At 51.6% G+C, this 18481-nt stretch overlaps 1 protein-coding gene across 2 annotated transcripts in view; it reads right to left on the reverse strand.

The window, feature by feature from the left end:
- Positions 1–2695: 2695 nt before the first annotated feature.
- Positions 2696–18481, reverse strand: part of PTK7 (protein tyrosine kinase 7 (inactive)) — a 37054-nt gene continuing 21268 nt past the window's right edge. For both annotated transcript variants that reach the window (XM_071581551.1, XM_071581554.1), the window contains exons 2-20: positions 15930–16223; positions 15286–15388; positions 14587–14777; positions 13788–13935; positions 12676–12806; positions 12142–12408; positions 11785–11918; positions 11257–11392; positions 11015–11134; positions 10699–10848; positions 10288–10438; positions 9807–9934; positions 9340–9543; positions 5292–5447; positions 4878–5110; positions 4239–4319; positions 4007–4158; positions 3751–3929; positions 2696–3535 (exon numbers count right to left, since the gene is read on the reverse strand). In XM_071581551.1, coding sequence (XP_071437652.1) covers positions 3375–3535; positions 3751–3929; positions 4007–4158; positions 4239–4319; positions 4878–5110; positions 5292–5447; positions 9340–9543; positions 9807–9934; positions 10288–10438; positions 10699–10848; positions 11015–11134; positions 11257–11392; positions 11785–11918; positions 12142–12408; positions 12676–12806; positions 13788–13935; positions 14587–14777; positions 15286–15388; positions 15930–16223 — 3119 coding nt within the window. In that variant the 3' untranslated portion in view covers positions 2696–3374. The remainder of the gene's footprint in view (positions 3536–3750; positions 3930–4006; positions 4159–4238; positions 4320–4877; positions 5111–5291; positions 5448–9339; positions 9544–9806; positions 9935–10287; positions 10439–10698; positions 10849–11014; positions 11135–11256; positions 11393–11784; positions 11919–12141; positions 12409–12675; positions 12807–13787; positions 13936–14586; positions 14778–15285; positions 15389–15929; positions 16224–18481) is intronic.

Below are 18481 nucleotides of genomic sequence, written 5' to 3' on the forward strand. Positions count from 1 at the left end.
TCTTTTTTAAACAGACAAATCTTTTCTATAAGCAATAACAACTAGAATGGAAGTACTGCTGCACATGTAAAACTAGGTTAGGGCCTTTCTTAATATGCTTTTTTTGGTCATCGTCGGAGTGTATGAATGTGGCTGCTCCATGAGGGATGACTAGCCACTATCTAAAGGTGACCCCATGCCCTCATGAATGGGTATAGTCCCACAGTTCCTGAGAAGAATCAAGACAGGGGTTGGTATCAGTGTCCATTCATAGAGTGAGCAATGAACCAAGTCCAATATCCAGATGGTCATGAGAGCGAAAATCAGGACTGGGTAAGGCCTACATGCCTAGAAAACAGGGCTAGAGGCGAGACCGAACCAGGAACACCTACAAGCTTGCTCAAAATAAGCCTGAATGCTCAAGGCTTGAGCTTAAATGCAGCTCAAGAGGGTGGGGAACTCCCAGGTGAGGCTGCTTAGGACAATTAAGAGCCATAGGGCAGCAAATGAAATCAGAGTAAACCAGAAAGCCACACAGATCTGTGCATTCATTCCATGGGTGCTCAAAGCATACACAGGTGCAAGGGGAATTTGAGTAACTTTCTGGCAAGAAAAAACCTCAAGGACTGCTGGAAATGCTTTGTCTCCTTGAAGGTCTTTATGCTTTAGGGAGTTGTTAGTTGGGACTAATACACTCCTGCTTGCTATTCTCTTACACTGTTCAGTAAACGTTCAACTTTGGCCACAGCTGGTGGCCCACTAGGTAGACCTTTGTTCTGATGGAGCCATGCTGTTCTTCCTGGCCCTGGATACCACCAGTTGTCTTCTTTAAGGTGTTCCTTCAGTTTGGGCAGAGGCAAGTGGATCCCACCTCTGTCAACTGCCCAAGTCCTCTCATTCTCCTGTAGGGGCTTTGGCTAGGGCTGTATTTGCTTAGCTTGCCGTTTCCAATTAGTTTGGCCAACATCTGTCCCATCCCCAAGGATACAGAACTTTTTCATAACATCACTCCCAAAAATACACAATCCCAACCCCTGTCATTCTGCACTGTTTGGGTCAGGAGTTTATCCTAGCTTTGGTGACTTTCCATTTGGGTGCTTCCTTGCAGTCCCCAGGTCTTGACTGCATGGAAAACAGGTACTTGAGTCTCCAGGATGTGTTGGGATAAAGAAGACCACCCAATCCAGACACTGCTCACAGAACCAGCTCACTGCAGCCATGGTGTTCGCTCACAGTACACAAGACACCTTGCAAGTTGGAGAGCACAGCAGTGCTACAACATTAACATGCTTCTCCACTGGAGAGAACTGGGGAGAGTGACAAGAAGGACGTGCAGCTGAAAGGGAGAGAAGGCACGGCACATCCTGACACCTCTGCCAGTAACAGCTCCTCCCAGCAGTGCCACCAGTCCCAGGCTGTAGCCAGGCCATCTGGTCATGGAAGAGCAAGAGTTCAGAGTGGCAGTAACCTGCTGCCAAGGCCACCAGGAGCACCAAGTCTAGTGAACTAGACCTGGTTGTTCCCCTTTAAAGAGGAGTCCAACACTCATATACTGCCACATCTTAAGCTTGCCAAGAGGCTTTGGCTTGGGGAGACTCCACAGCTCTCAGCTGCAAGACACAAGTGTTGCAAAAGAGACACTTTTGATAACTGTTCTATGACCAACAAACTTGTCTGCACCCTGTTTCCAAGGTCTGGACCAAATCTGAGTTCAGAGCCAGCTAGCACATTCGAAGAAATGAGTCCTTTTCACCCTCCAGTATCTACACAGCCTCTCTGGGAAGCAGAGGTAGGAAGGAGATCCTGCACATTTCTGGTCTATGTCGGATTAAAGCGGAGCCAACTAGACTGGATTGTTCAAAACTTATCTTGTCCAGGTTTGAGTATCTCTGATGATGACAATTGAGATGCTATAGCTTCTCTGGGACTCAAACATTTATTAGCCTTGAGGTGAAGCATTTTCCCTAATACCCAATACTTGTGCAGCTTATGCCCATTACCTCTAGTTCAGACCCTGTAGGCTTCCCGGAAGAGCTCAGATGTGTCTCTACAGCCACCCAACACAGAGCTGTGCAGCAAATGAAACTGCTGGTCCGCAGCTTGGTCAAACCCAGCATTCCACTCTGGCTTCAAGGAACTTGGCTCATGTTCATGCTGTGGGGACTGGGGCTTCTTGTACATCATGTACCCATCTTTCCTTCCCCCAGAAGAGACTGCCTGACCCTACCATTGCTCTGAGTTGTTAGCTCTGAGGAGAGGGTTGCAGACCACATGTGACAACAGGATTTCCCCCAGCATCCCCGTACAGGCCTGACGCTGCAAGCTTCTCTGTCCTGCAAAAAGTAGCAGCGGAAATTTCCTGTGCAAAAACAAAACCTGTGCTAGCTGCAAAGCTGCCCCCAGCCACAGAGTTATGTGCACAAACTCAATCACTACCTGAACTGGGGGGAGCCTGTCAATATGTCTATAAGCAGTTGTTTGCTTGGGGTCTGAGAGGGACATTTTCTCTTGAGACACGTTCCTGTTGGAGAGCAATCCCTACTGCCCAGAAAGACAGTAAGTCCTGAGGCAAAGTGCTTCCTCAGGGCACACGAGGCTCAAAGAAAGGGTCAAAAGGGCTAAACATAGGCAACAGATACCAGAAAAACTGGTCCCCTTTCCAGGAGCCATGCGGAGGAAAACAGCTATCTGACAGCAGCATCTTACAAAGACAAAAAACCAAAAAAAAAGCGCCTTCTTTATTGAGAGCAGCACATAAAAACCCAACAAAACCCAACCCTTCTTGGCTGCAGTACCCTGCACTCAAGCAAACAAACTAACCCACTCTAGGCTGCATTCCCGTAACAGAAATACTATGGTAGGGAGGAGTCAGCGCTCTGGAAGAGGGAGAGAGGGGGCTCTGCCCAGAGTCATAGTACAAAAAAAAGGCACAGGGTAATTGGGAAAGGTAGCAAGCTCCTTCATATGCCAGGCACTTTGTGCTCCTCTTGGCTAGCCTGTACCCTGGGGCGTGGGGAAGGCAGGCATGCCTAGCACAGATGGACGGATAGAGGCTGGGCCAGGCCAGCAGGTATGAATGTGGCGAGCAGGGACACCCCAGCTCTCACTGGGTGAGGGGGAGCTGCGCTCCATCCACACCAGCAGCCTAAGGGCACTGGGCTGAGCAGGTGGAGAGCAGGAGCCAGCAAGGGCTGTCTTTTGGGACCTGTGGAGGAGGGGAGTGGGGCTGGGGTACACTGGCTTGTGCTTTGAGTCCAGCAGCTGCTGGTGCTGAGCTGCTCACTGGCGCATCGGGGTTGGGCTCAGCAAGGGGCTGCAGGTGTGCCAGGGGCTCCCTAGGCACATACAGACCCCTCTCCACCCCGCCACGTCCTTCACTAGCACAGGCCGGATGCTCAGGCTTTGCTGTCAGCTGGGCTGTCCCCAAGGGTAGTAGCAAGCTCACTGAAGGAGGGACGATCCTTAGGGCTGGGGGCCCAGCAGCGCTGCATCAGCTTGGCCAGGCGGGAAGGGCAGCCCTCGGGCTGCAGGAGCTTCGTCTTTCCTGACTGCAGACCTGGCATGAAAGAAAAGTTCCAAGAGCCATAAGGAAGGGGTGTGACCCTCTCTGTGGGGTGCAAGGAGGGCAGCCATTATCCATGCAGGCTGAGGTAGCCTCCTGACCAGCACCGTGGCAAGGGGAAGGACATCACACAGCTCATCTGGCCACCTTCATTGCATGAAAAGAAATTAGGCTACAATTCCAGGTAGAGCACAAGGTACTCCACATACCTGCTAAGACCTCATCATCTGCCAGTGGAGTGTAGGGCATCTCCCCATGCGTGAAGACCTCCCACATGAGCACCCCAAAGGACCACACATCTGACTTAGTGGAGAACTCATCTTCCAGCACAGCTTCAGGTGGCATCCAACGCAGTGGGATCCAGGCCTGGCGGAAGTGGTAGTACTCGCTGTGGGCAGGACAGGCAGGCAATGAGGCTGGTGCCGTTCCATTCCCTCCCACTCCCCTGTCAGGCTCCCACCTGACCTGTTGTACACGTCTTTGCTGAGGCTCAGGGATGAGACCTTGACTTGCCGCTGGGCACTGACCAAGCAGTTCCTGGCTGCCAAGTCCCGGTGCACAAACCTGCCGTTGGAGAGATGCTCCATGCCCAGGGCCACCTGTGTGCAGAGAGACACCTGACCTCAGAGAGATGTCAGCACTGGCTGCCCTCCTTAGGGTCTCCAAACCCACAGCACTTCCAAAGCTGCACTGTCACCTTATGTTTGGTAGTAAGAGGCTGTGGCTTCAGAGACTCATCTTTGCTCTTGGAGATCCTCAGGAACTGCTTCAGGTCCCCCTGGTAGACAGATAGCAATTCAGATGCAGCACCTCTGCATGCTGCCAGTCTCATCAGTCCCTGCAGTGCTTGGATGTAGCAATCCCACAGATCCTCATCTTCTGGTCCATGGTCCGTGCCTGTTCTCCTGCTCCCTGCCTTACAGAACAAACCAGTATCTTGCCTCTGGGTCTTAACTGGCTAAGATCAGGGCAAGCAGGCCTGAAGCCTCCAGGAGGTTTTTCATGCCCCAGATTGATTTCTCTCCTATAAACTCCAGGCTCCTTATAGCCCTTAGCATTCACAGCCATTTTGCAGTATGGAGTCACACAGCTTATACAGCCGAGTCCAGGACACAAACCAGAAATCAGGAGGATGTAGAGGACAAAGTCACCTCCAGGTATTGTATGTGACCCCCATTCCCCTTGAGACTCCTCCACAGCTGGGAACAGTAGGAAGCTCAGCCTGGTATCCCTACACCTTGCCTGCCGTGTGCTGCCAGCCTGTTGTCACACTTGCAGGCCCTATGCCCACTGATGTCCCCTCCTCCACTGCAGGCACTGCTGGTAGGGTCCTTACCAAGTCCACGTACTCCAGGACCATGTAGTGCGGCTCTGCCTCACGGCACAGCCCCAGCAGCCGCACCACATTGGAGTGGTTCAGCTTGCCAAACATCTCTGCCTCTCGACGGAAGTCCAGCTGCAGCTGCTCATCTCTCGTCTGCAGGCTCTTCACCAGGACCAGCACTTCACCCTCACCATCTTCTGCACCTTTTGCCTTGGCCAGGAACACTTCACCAAACTCCCCCCTGCCTGAAAGTGTAGAGAAGCACACAGGAAGAAAGTGTGCATTAGGACAGCATGTATATTTGATAGTGGCTGTAGGGCCTTCTCTACCCCAGCACATCCTATTTTTTTGGCTAGGACAGCTGCTGAGATTTCAGTCACAAGTTTCCTGCTGGAGTGGGATCAGGGCCAGGGTGAACCAGCATACCCAGGGTTGTGATTGTCTGCAGGTTGGAACGCGGAAAGTGCATCTTGTCGGTAGCACTGTGCTGCTTGCTGGCCCCAGAGCTGCTGCCCAGATTGGTCAAGGCCACTTCTTCCTGAATCTCTGCTGTCATCTGCCCATTCTGCAGCAAAGCACCACCTGTGGGCGAAGCACAAACAGCTTCAGCATACTGCCAGGCTGTGCAGAGAATGTTATGCTGGGGCTCAGCCCCTTCCAGGGCTCTGAGACTCCAAGCACCCACAACTGACTCCAAGCACGACACCTTGATGTCTAGCCCCAGGCAGCAGAGTAGCCTCCATGCAGTTGTTACTTCTGGGCTCAGTTACAGCCCCATCTCTGGTAGCCCTGCAGCCACTCTTGAAATCAAATGCTGAGCAATGGCTTTGGTCCCAGAATCAGCTAGACTCATCTGGCCTTGTCCATCCCATGCCACTCAGTCATCCCAAAGCAGTGGCTACATCCAAACTACCACTGACAAAACTTTCACAGAACAGCAGAGGATGGGATGTGTGAGGCCGAGCAAACCCTGCTCACTATAACCACAGCCTCTTGATGCTCAAGAGTGTCCCAAGTCTGTATGTCATCAGCTGCTGCAGTCTGATGTCCCTGCTCCTTATTCACTTCCCAGCAAGCCACCAATGCTCATACATCCTTGGAAATCTCGAACCTATAAGACCAGATCAGCCTGGACTGGGTTAAAGCAGTGCTGGGAAGCACTGTCCTTGCAATCAGTGCCAGCAAGCTTTCTGCACAGGAACTCCACTAGAGATTTCCTTAGCATAAACAGAAGCCAGAGAACAGGACAAAACATTATTGCCTTGAGAAAGTGGAGAACCCTGCATTTTATAGGCAGCTTATAGAGCATAGATAGCAAACCTTGATTTTTAATGCATTTACTGCTTGGATCAGACCTGGTACGAGGAAGTGGTACTTTTCATAAGCTGAACGCAGCAGTTGGAATGTAAAGCAGGGCACAGAACTGAGCTAAGGTGGCTGACACACTTTCAGCATCACTCTGTACCACTGTGCACACTCCAATTCAGCTAGTCCTGGAACAAGCATTAGGCAAATATTTAGCCATGCAGAAGGAAAACACAAAATTAAGACTTAGCCCAACACGAAATTTACACCAAAACTTATCCCTCTGCCTGTAATTTCCATCAGAGGTTATTGTATAGCAGCATGTGTACATGCATGCTTACAATGCATGAATACAGGAGAGGTACCAGCATATCCTGCGCAGTTTTGGCCACCATGACGAGACTGTGGCTTTGTCACAGGTAGGACTGGAGCTGTGAACGCTGAGATATGTTGACTTACAAGCCATAGCTACTGACAGCTGTTTGCTCTCACATGCTGAAGCAAGATTTGCAGAAGACAATAGCAAAAACCCACCACCTATCCTATAAATCAAAGCTTGATGTTACTTATACTCCCTGTTTTTACACTAATTATCAGTAGAACTGTTTGACCCTGTGCTGTCTGTGCTCATGGCTGATCGTGTCTTAAGACTACAAGCTTCAAGCCAAGTAGATAACACAAGAAGACCACTGCAACTGTGCCAAGAAAATCCTGAAGGCTGCAGAGTGAGTGTGCTGCCACTGAGAGACAGCACCAGCAGGCAGCAACAACAGATGCTTTTGAGAACAGATGTTCCCATGTTTTACAGAGCTTGGACAAGGAAGTTGATAACAAGGGGACTGCAAAAATAACAGGAAGTTTAATTTGTGTATCCAGCAGTCCAGAGGCAAACCAAATATAATGAAATAGCCTTCTCTCCCCACTTGCCTGCAACGCCTGAGCATCTCCTGAAGAGACAAAGCCATGGTGCCCTACAGACATTAGCACATGCCACTTCAGAAATCAGTCTCCACAGCCACTAGTCTCCCCAGAGGCTATATGTGTATTCACAAAAAAAAAAAAAAAGCAGCACAGTCAGACAGAGCGATACTGAGAGCAAGCACTCTTGTTACAGAGGACATGGCACAACAAGAACATGACCTTGGAAAGTAACTGACTAGTTAGCAGTGCACTGAGCCATAGGAAATCCATAAGAAGGTCAAATCTGTCTGGATTCTGAGGGCACTGGAAAAGTCAGCTGGTGGTCAGCCAGGGAATACTTGTAGTTACTAAGATAGATGCTGAGATACTTTGGGTTACCCAGCTAAAGAGAGACCACACCAAAAAGAGGAAAAGAGCCAGATCTTTGAAGAGTATGGTAAAAGGGATGATTCCATTGGAGCCAATAGCAAAACCAAACCATTTCTCCAGAAAGACTAAGAAAGTACCAAAGAGGAGTGTAGACATCTGGGCAGCCAGATGTGCTTGTAGCAGTAAGGATGCATCTCTCTGACAGCTAAACTGGCTCCAAATGAAGGGAATAAGAAGAGACATTCTGGCAGAATAAAAATATAATAACAAAAGGCCAAGATAAAAATCCAAGATCACCTTAAAAAAGATTAAAATAAATCCTTCCCCAGGAAGAGCATGTTGGTCAGCACTTGCTGACACAGGAGAGCTGCCTGTGACTTGTGCACAGAAAGAGCTCACAGTGGGGACAGCAGTAGAGCACAAGGCTGCAGAGATGCTTCCTGCATCCCTGCTCCCAGGAGGCTCCCCAGAACCAGTTTTGTCTTCTGGACGTTTGGCTCTGTTCAAAGTACCAATGCCACACGGAAAACCAGGAGACAAACCCAGCAGTTATGTTTTGCCAGGCCCTCACAGCAACTCACATGTGATCAGGTCATGGCTGTGTGCTAGAGAACTGGGAGGGGGAATATGTGCATTTATGAGGAGTAGGTATGGGGAGACCCAGAGGATTAAGGACAGCAAACTCAACTGCACCCTACCACTTACAAGTCCTCACTGGTATCAGTGATGCAAGGACAATCATGCCATCAGGAGAAAGTGCTGAAATAGCTTTTGGAAACTAAAATGATGCCTCAGAGATCTCTTGGGTTCATTGAAGGAGTCCTGTAGCTCATATGCAATGGGAACCCAGTTAAGTCTATGTGCAGGAAAATACCTGTTAAAAAAGCAGCTCAGCTGCTACAGGACATGTGGAAACATCCTCCAATGGACACACAGTCCCCTGAAGATAGGAATCAGGGCAGTACAATATGCTGCCAACACAGACAGGGCTGTTTGCCAAAGTTGCCAGTGTAGCTAGCAGCAAAGACAGTTGTGGCCAGCTGCAGAGGGACATTGAGCACTGGGAGGTGCAGCCAAAGATGTAACATAAGGCCTGGGGAAAGCAACACCAATGTCCTATCCACAGTGGTGGGCTCAGCCAGCTCTGTGAATGGGGAAATGAAGCCAGTGGCACAGCTGGGAAGAAGACACAGCATAGCTGTGTCACTCTGCAAGGTGGATGCACTAAGTCTTGTCTGGGGCTCCCAATCTCAGGAAGGTGAAACACAACCAGAAAAGGTACACACAGGAACAACCAGACATACAGAAGAACTGTGTGTTCAGTGCAGAGCTGATAAGTGACAAGCTTGAAAAGCAAAAAGAGAGTTTTTAGATAAACCTGTTATGCTCCAGAAGTCCTTGCTGGAGGATGCTGTAGATGCTCAAAGCTTATAAGGGTTTCAGAGATAACAGGATGAGTTCAGCGAAATCTCTTCCTTCCAGCACCAGAAGCTGCTGAACTGTGATCTGAAGAGGCCAGCAGACTACTACTATTTCATTACATTGCAATAGGGATCCTTCCTTCCCCTGGTGTATCTGATGCCATGTACAGGTGCTGGGATGCAGGAGCAATACCTAACTTAGCAGACAGAGATGGCCATAATGGGGGGATGGGATGCAGGTTTCACACTGACTTGCCTATTACTCACCTGTTAGCAGATCTCTGCCACCAGCCATAGACAGAACCAAGAGCAAGAGACCAAGGTAAGGAGTCGCCCCAGTTCCTGGGAGACCCCTGTCCCTCAGCCCCTCCAGCACAGGCATAAGGGGCCAGCAGTGAAATCCCCACTCCCAGAGGGGTTGGCAGTGAAACCCCCAGCCTCAGGGGCACCAGCCTCACCATTCAGACACTCCATTTCAGGCTCCTCGCCCTCTGGGTGCTTCTTCAGCCTCTTAGCTTTTCTCCGCTTCTTACAGTAGAACATCAGCCCCAGCACAATAATAATATAGGCAACAGCTGCCCCCACCGAAAGCCCGATGGTCTGGATCATCTTGTAGGGTGTGTGGCTGCCAAGTCCCTCATCCTCTTCTGCTGCTGGCTTATCTGTGGGGCAGAGCGCACCAAACACATGAGGGTGTGGAGGCATGAGAAAAGCCACCCACTCCCTGCTGTGACCACCTCCTCATCCCGCCACAGTACACTGGGCACATCCCACAGCACATTGTGCTGCATCAAATGGGGATGCTGTTGTGACAGCCTGACAGGCACGACCTGACATGCAGCACCCGCACACAGGGCTAGAAGCAAGGTCTAGAACTGCCAGGGATTCCACAAGGCCACATCCCAACACTGGGCATCTCCCTTACCTACAACATACAGGAAGGCCTCGCGGTGCTTGATGTTGCAGCTGTTGCCAGCAATACAGGTGTATTTTCCAGAGTCCTCAGTGGTGACGTCATAAATTACCAGGGAGCCATTGGGCATGATCTGAATCCTGACAATCACACACAGAGCATTTTGCAAACACCAGAGGGCAGAGGCAGGCTTGGGGCACCTGAAGTCCCATCTCTCCAGGATGCCTCAGCCCCATGTCCTCAGTGCAATCATCCATAATCTCAGGCTGTACAACACTCAAGAACAAGTTACTGTCTCTCAATCACAGCTTGGCAGGCTGTGGCAGAAAAGGTAACCCTGGGGGCCAGGGGAGTCCAGGTCATGGCACATGGAGACACCTACGTGCTCACCGAGCTGGAAACCCAGGATTGCACCACTGGCACTCGCATATTGGGTAGGTGTGGGGAACACCATGCTGCACCACATTTCAGCTTTGGAAGGGAGGCTGTATACCTGGGCAGGAGCTTTCCAGGATCCAAAATCTTGTCCTTCCCTTTCCATTGGATGTGCGGTATGGGGTCCCCCTCTGCCTGGCACTGGAACATGGCTGTGTGCCCCTGGTACACCGTTGTGGGCTCTGGCTCCAGCTTAAAAGTGACGTAAACTGAAGGCAGAGAGACAGACACAAACGCTGTCAGCTCCTGGGAATGGTGTTGAGCTCCCACAAGGGCACAGTGGCACATGCTCTCTCAAGCTGCATGCAAAGCCCTGACAAACCAGAGACTTGAGTGCCATGAGGCATGGCTTGGGGTCAGGCCAGACATTGCTTTCTCTGCAAGGGCATGCCAGTTGGGTGCCACCCAGGCAAACCCACTACAAGGCCAGCTCAGCAGGAAACCCACCTGCCTGCTGCAGAGCCCTCACCTGCAACCACAAGCTGCACGGTGGCACGGATCTCGCCCTGTGGCCTGTTGGAGGCGATGCATGTGTAGTTCCCTGAATCGCTCCTGTTCACCTTGTGGAAGGACAAGATGCCAGCATTGTGGCTGACATGGGATGGCAGGCTGCTCCCATCTGCAGGACACAAGAAGATGGATGCTGCAGTCGTGCATGAAGCACTGTGCCACATGGCAGCTTACCAGGCAGTCAGAGCGCTGCTGCTTCACCCACTCTGGAGGTAGGACAAAGTTCCTGGGGCCCCAGGTTAGCAACAGACATATCACATTCAAATTGCCCTTACCTGTTTTAGTCCACTGGATGGTGGGTTTTTCCCGGCCAGTGGCTGAGCAGGACACTGTAACCTCTTTATCAAACTCCATGCACTGCAACGGTTGGGGTGGTGGGGTGAACTTCAGCTTTTCTGCAACAGACAGATGTGCTCTTTTATGGTCCCCTAGCCACAGGAGGCACTGGAGCCACCTGTGCCCTGCCAGGCAAAAGAGTTCCCCACAAAGGAAGGACGTGGGGTGATTGTCAACATACCTAGCACTTGCACACGAGCGTACCCCTCGATGCTGCCTGCTGGTGTGCTGCTCACACACTTGTACATGGTCCCATCATAAACCTCCACGTTGTTGATGCGCAGTGTCCCGTTCTCAGAAATCTCAAACCGCGAGTCCTGCCCAGAGGGAGGGAAGGAGCAGGGCAGAAATGACACTGTGACCAGCTCCAGGCTCAGACCTTACGTGTGGCACTTCTGACACTCCACATGCCCGCACCATGCTTCAGATAGACACATGCCTGCTGAGACCCACATGGAGAACTGAGACAAGCTGCAGTGACCTTTCTCTTGTCACTGCCCCAAAAGCACAGGGCTGACTGGCAGCCAAGTGGCAAAAGACAGGCAGTTCTGCATCCATACATGAGTAGGATGGAGATAGTGCCAGGAATATAGTCATAGTGGGGGTGACAGGGATGCTGGGCCTAGGAGCAACGTGAGAAACAGCAGCAGCAGAGCAGGTATCCAGCAGAAGTGCCTGTGAGCAGTAGGGGCTTGCCCCATCACCTCACCTCAGAAATAGAGACGCCATTGCGGTACCAGGTGACAGTGGGTTTCAGGGAGGCCTTGCTGAGGCAGTGCAGGTATCCTGGCTTGCTCTCCTCCAGCTGGCTGTCCTTGGGCATCTCCACCCACTTGGGTACCGCTGGGCACGAAGGCAAGGCATTACATAGGGTCACTCACTATCCCCCTGGCCAGCACCAGTGCAGACCAGACAGGCAGTGTGCAGCCAGTCATGGGGCCCCACAGCTTAACCATGAGTGAAGTGCCTGTCTGTATCAGTGAGGTGACACGCCATGCTGCCCCAGCTCACTCTAACCCCAATCCAGACCCTTTGCTGCTCCCACCCTTCTCAGAAAGTTGCCTACTAGCCACAGTGATGCTCAGCTCCTGTTTTTTTTCTCCAGCCTTGTTAGCAGCGTGGCACGTGTAGATCCCTGCATCCATCTCAGTGATACTGGTGAAAACAAGCTGCTCTGCCTCCTGGTACACCCTGCCAGCAGTCGGAATGCGCTCCTGGTTCCTTTCCCACCAGACCTGGGGTGTGGGTATGCCTCGTGGGGCTGTGCAGGACACACGATGCCCCTGGTTCGCTGTCAACACCTTCGGGGAGAGGGGTGCCATTTCTTCAATCTCTGAGAGAAGCAATAGACAGCAGGGCTCAAAACAGGGTAGGAACATGTAGCCAACCCACCAGCATCATCATTCACATGGGAAGCATCATTTCAGGGAGAGAGTGCATAAGCTATGTTTGCTTTCCTCATCCAGACAGCAGTGATGAACCATTTCACAGATAAACCAGACCATTGTCCATGTACTGACACTTCATGAGCCATAGCTCCAGAGTGACACTGGAACTCTGAGCCCCGCTGCCCACCCTGTCACCAGCCCCAGGACCTCACCTGCTAGCTGCAGAGTCGCCTTCAGTACAAGAGGTTTCCCTCTCTGCCCACGGCCAATGCACTTATAGACACCAGTGCTGCGAGCTCTCACCTGGGTGATCAGCAGGGAACCATTGGCGAACACAGTGATCCTAGGCATGTGGGGAGAGGAAGGGCTCAGTGGGCACCTCTGCAGGACATGGGCCAGAGCTACAGCCCTGCAATGTCCCCCAAGAGCCCGTGAAATCAAGAGGGATACTGTGACAAGCCAAAGCTTCCCAGTTGGGGGGGGAGCAGCATACATAAACAAGGAGATGGCAGGACACATTCTTCATGGAGAAAATGAGCTCACAAAAGTCCGCTTCTTGGTGAAGAGCTGGCTCCCATCAAAAGATGCATCACCAACTGGGCCAGTTCTGAGAGCAGGCACGGCCAGGAGAGAGAGCAGGGGGCACAAGGTGGCACCTGGGAGCTGCCAGGCCAAGGGCATCTGGCACCTGGATAGCACTGCCTGCCTTGCAGTCTGGCTGAGAGGATCCAGGCTCCAGGATCACCATGCCCAGCTCTGCTGACTGACTCATGCTTATGGGCCCAGAAACATTCCTGGCTCAGGGGATCACCATGCACTTGTATCTGGAAGTGCAAGAGAGCCATGGACCCAGTGATTGCTGTGCAGATGTTGCAGGCTAGGAGATGTCCCCCCAAGTCTGGGGATCACCACATGTGGGCATCTGGTACTGGGACACATTCCTAAATGTGCACTGTCCTAAGGGGGTGTCTGGAGATTGAGCTGTCCATGGCTCCAGGAAATCACCACACACAGACATCTGGGGCTGGGAGACATCCCCAGCTGTAAGGGCCATCACACTTGGGCATCTAGAACTAACAACCCCACAGACACATTTGAAGACAAACTGCACTTCAGTGCACCTCCTATGCAGTCAAAGGCCATGAACAACAACCAAGCCCCTGCTAAACCCAAGCCAGACAAGCTGAAAAACCAAGCCCCATGGCCAGCCTGATGTTGCATGCTTGCCTTCATGCACAGACAAGGTTTGGTCTCTCTCTGTTGCTTCTGGAACACAGTGCCCCTCTCCTCCCAGCCCTGCCCACATCACTGTGGTCCCTATTACTTGGATCTGTTGGTGATGGGGTTGTCTTCAAAGAGCCATTCCTGTGTGGGAGGGGGAATGGCTGCAAACTGGCAATCAAACATGGCCTCTTCATTCTTGGTCACGATGAGGTCCTGTGGGACGACCACCGCCTGAGGAAAGCTCTCATCTGCAACAGCAAAGACCACAGGAGAGTGAAAGTAAAAAAACGGCCTTTGTCCCCTCACCAGTGCTCTGGGGGAAACTCAAAGAAGAGCTGGATGCACCCTGCAAGCCCAAAGAAGACTGACATGCCCAGCAGGGCTGGAGTTACAGAGACAAGAGCCCAGGACTGCATGCAGTAGCTGCTTTGGGGAAAAAAGCCCCTCTGCTTCCAGTAAGGCCCTGACCATCCCGGCTCCTACCAAACAGACCAAAGCTGTCACTGGACTCCAAATTCCCTTGTCCAATTCCAAATACCTCTCTAAGGTCAACATTTCCTGCCTTCTTTGGGTCTTGCCTATAAAGGCCAACAGGGCATCTACCCTGGTGGCACTAATATTAGCAAAACCAGCTGCATCTACAGCCTCCAGGGTCCAAACCTGGTGCTCCGCTACCAGAGATGACAGAATAAACCTGTTTCAAGAAAATACAGGGGCAAATTAACACCTGGCCAGGATTTTCCATCCCTGTCTTTGGCCAGAGGCTTTGCACAGAGAAAGTCACACTAGCCTGACATTTCCCCTGCAGCCTGGCTCTTGTCCTGCAGGAGAGGGGAGGCTGTTAGCAGGGAAGTAAAACAGCTGAGCCTCCAGCCCCAAACAGCTGGGACACAACTCACCGATGACATTCAGTGTGAAGTTGTTCTGGCTGCAGATGAAGCCAACAGCACTGCGGGCACAGCAGTAGTACAGCCCATTGTCATCAGGGCTGGCACTCTGCAGGGTCAGTGTTCGCTCCTTGTTGCTGACCGAATAGGTACTGCGGCCATCAGGGAGGGGGTTACCATCTCGAAACCACTGCCATGTGGGGCTGCAAGACAGAGACAAGAAGGTGACCGGGTGCACAGCACTGTCAGGGCTCCCCAGAGAGCAGGTGCGTGGAGGAGACAGCCCAGAGATGGCCCGTTTCCCTGGTTCTCCGTCCCCACTGCTGGCCTTGACAGAGACACGAAGCCATGAGACATGCAGCCAAGTGGACGGGACATGACTGGAAAGCAACGGAGAGTGACTGCAGCACAGCAAGCAGCTCAGCGACTGAACCATGACAGCACATTCTTACTGTGCTCCTCGCTACGCGGCTCTGAGGAAGCCATTTGCCTTCTCCCACGATGCTCAGCCACAGGCTCAATCCTGCCTTTTGCCTTCCCTAGACTCTACTGAATTCTTGTAGGAGAGAGGAGGGGAGGTGGGGAAGGAGGAAAGAGAGAAAGGGCCGGGGGGGGGGGAGAGAGAGAGAGGGAGAGAGAGAGGGGAAGAGCACACAGCCAAGGTGAAGGGGGACCCCTGGCAGGGTCCACTCCGCCGGAGGCAACCCTTACCGCGGGTGGCCATCAATGTGACACCGCAGCACCACTGTAGAGGAGGGCTGGATCTCAGCTATGCCGGTTGGCTGCTTCAGCACCACACTGCCTGTCTCAATCCCTGTAAGATCAAAGAATATCAACACAGCTGGCTCTCCAAAACTGATGAGCCCAGGTAATGGTTATTGGTGACTCATCAATAACCAGATCAGGTAGCAAGCTCACAAACATGCCTAGAGACACATAAGCCTTCAAGCCAGCATGGAACAAAGGGCCACCCATACTGCAAAGGTCCCACTTTGCCCTGTGCAGCTGTCGTTGGAGGGATAAGAGGAGATCTGAAAGGATCTGCAGTGCCCAGGACACACTTGCTCCAGTAACATCCCAGTTTCTTATATACAAATGGGAGTGATAGCATGAGAAAGCATCTCTGATGGATTTGGGGACACCAGAAGACACAAGAAGTCTAGAGGGCATGATGGACATATTAGCTGGAGAGGAGTCCTACTTGCACAGTCCAAGCTGTCCGACCTCTGTCTAACCCCACCCCCACAAGCATGAGCAAACAGCGTGGCAAAGCTGTTTCCAGCCTATCCCAAGAGAATGCTTTTCCCTGGCCACAATGGGCAGCACATGCATGGCTGCCTTCACCCCACACTCACATTTGATATTGAAAGATGCATTGGCTGTGTGGGCCTCCTCCCCAGTGAGCACATTCCTTGCTAGACACTGGAACACCCCAGCATCCCGGTGCCGATCGACAGCAGCAAACTGAAGGTTGCTGCCTTCCTTAAAACGTTGCTCCGTGTCCTGAACAGGAAGCCCATTCTGCAGCCATTGGAACTCCACATCCACTGGTTCCTTCACCTCGCAGCGGAGGATGGCGCTGCGGCCATGCAGAGCATCCTGGGAGTATGGCTCTTTGGTGAAAAGGATTGTTGCCTGAATCCCCATGGCTGCAAGACAGAAAAAGGATAGCATGTTCAGAGCAAGCAGAGGAGAAGGGATCAGGTAAGCCTGTGTTGTTCTCAAGCTTCTCCAGTCAGTTAAAATCCCCGTGTTAGGAGAAACATATCCGAAAGCACATCTGTCAGAATCAGTCAAGTTTAACAGACTTATGCTCAGATCCCAGCACAGCTGCTTTAAGCCTGTCTCTCCAGCAATCACTGGAACAGGGCTGTCTGAGCTTGTCACAGCCAAGGAGAGCCCTCTGCTCTGTGGGACCAGGGGAGTTAAGAGGGAGCTCCCATTACCCACTACTGTGTGTCACACTTCTAGCCTCAACAAAGTGTCTTGCAGCTGGGAAGTCAGTCACCAAAACCCTAGACAGCAAGCAGCATCCTGGGCAGTTCAGGTCTTTCTTTGAACTCTTCTTGTTCTGTTATTTTTGCAATGCATCCTAAGTCCCACCCACACATCGAAACTGCCCCTCATCAGAAACACCCACAGAATGTTTCTAGGCTTTTCTCAAAGTTTCTCTCCTTGGTATCACATCTCCGTCTCACCTCCACATTCTCAGAAATTACCCAGAATAACACTGGTCCAGAACAAAGATTGTGTGTGTATGTGAATAAACACAGCAGCTGCTGAAGCACAGCTCAAGAGGATGCAGCAGTGACACCTCAAAATTGCACTGGTGATTCAACTTCCTAGTAGAAGTGGAAACAAGAAATTTTAATAGTTGACCTCAGGATCTGATAGCAGCCTGAAAGGCTGGAAGCATCTTTCTACTGTGATGAAAACCCTCACTGACACATCGATGCCCACCCAAGAGCTCAGGGTGCAGTAGAAAGAGTGGCCAGTGCTTCTCTAGGCAATCAAATCAATGCCTGACAGGGCTGCTGAGGGCCTCCAGCACACTCCTAGAGCTGCTGCCAGCCCACAGCAAGCTCCACTACAGTTACCAGCTGGCTGCAGACAGGAAAGCAGACAAAGGGCAATTCAGCACATGCCGATGCAATGGCTGTTGGACTGTTCCCAGCACCATGCTCTTGCAGGCAAAGGGGTGAAGCCAGGCAGATTTGAGCACCTTAGAATGAAGATGAACATGAAAGTGGTCAAACCAGTGTGACCCCACCGCTGCACGAAAAGCAGCTTCAGAAAGTGGTTGCCTAGACAAGTTACATGAACATGATCCAAGTCCAAATGAAAGGCAGTTCCTCTTAGGACATTCAGCCATATCCTCCTGCCTGGTGTTTTATGTAAGCCTAGTAAAGGGACACAGTTTGACAGTACATCTCAGTCACCCAGAGCTAAGGGTAACGGATTCTATTCCAAAAGAGATGTTTTGAAGATCATTACATTCCAGAAAGCCTCAAGAGCCTTTCCCATGCTGGAAAGCCTTTGCAGCTTGCTATGTAGTGCAAGCACCAAGCAAAGCTTCTCACTGGCATCCCAGTGCCAGCCACACATTTCCAGCACAGCCAGCTTGAGCTCTCCTGCTCACAGCAACAGTGAGGCATAGACACAGGTGCTCATCCAGTGCTGCCATTTCCCAGGATGAGGCTCCAATCTCCCAGCTCCAAACATATCAGCCAGGAGCAGGGTCACCTCAGCCTGGCTTTCTATCTTCAGCATCCAACTGAGGCACTGACTTTGGTGTGCAGGCAACATCCCCAAGGGACTGCCCTCAGCCAGATCAAATCTCACAGTTCCTGGGTGGACATCACTTGCCAAATGTACTCACAGAATTTAAGGTCACCAGGAGTAGCCACAGACTGACTCCTGTGGCCTGAATGACAGAGCCACAGACTGAAATCCCATCTCCTGGGTCTCATGCTGAGCCACGTTCCACCAACATGCTGTTCTCCAAAGTCAGCATGTCCAGTGAAACTTCCATCACCAGCTACCATGCACCTACCCTAAAGGAGGAGCTATCCATCAGTCTGTGACAGTTGTCTCATGAACACCACAAGATGAACACATTCCCCACGGTGACACAACGTGTGGGAATATGTGTTCTTACACAGATACACACATCTAGTTCCCTGCATATCAGACCACTCTCATGGAGAGCACTCAGCATGGCACCAGCCACACAACCTCACACAAACACAGGTATGTGCTCAATAGCCCAATAGTACCACAGCATCAGGAGCTGAGGTCTTACTAGAACAGACAGGAGAAAAGGGGAACAGAACAGTCAAATCCACGGAGGTTTGAACCTAGAGGAGCTGAGTCTGTTTTCTTCCACAGATATGCCTCAGGGAACTAG

This window comes from Pithys albifrons, chromosome 2 (genome assembly GCF_047495875.1).
Source record: "Pithys albifrons albifrons isolate INPA30051 chromosome 2, PitAlb_v1, whole genome shotgun sequence".
NCBI classification, from domain to species: Eukaryota; Metazoa; Chordata; class Aves; order Passeriformes; family Thamnophilidae; genus Pithys; species Pithys albifrons.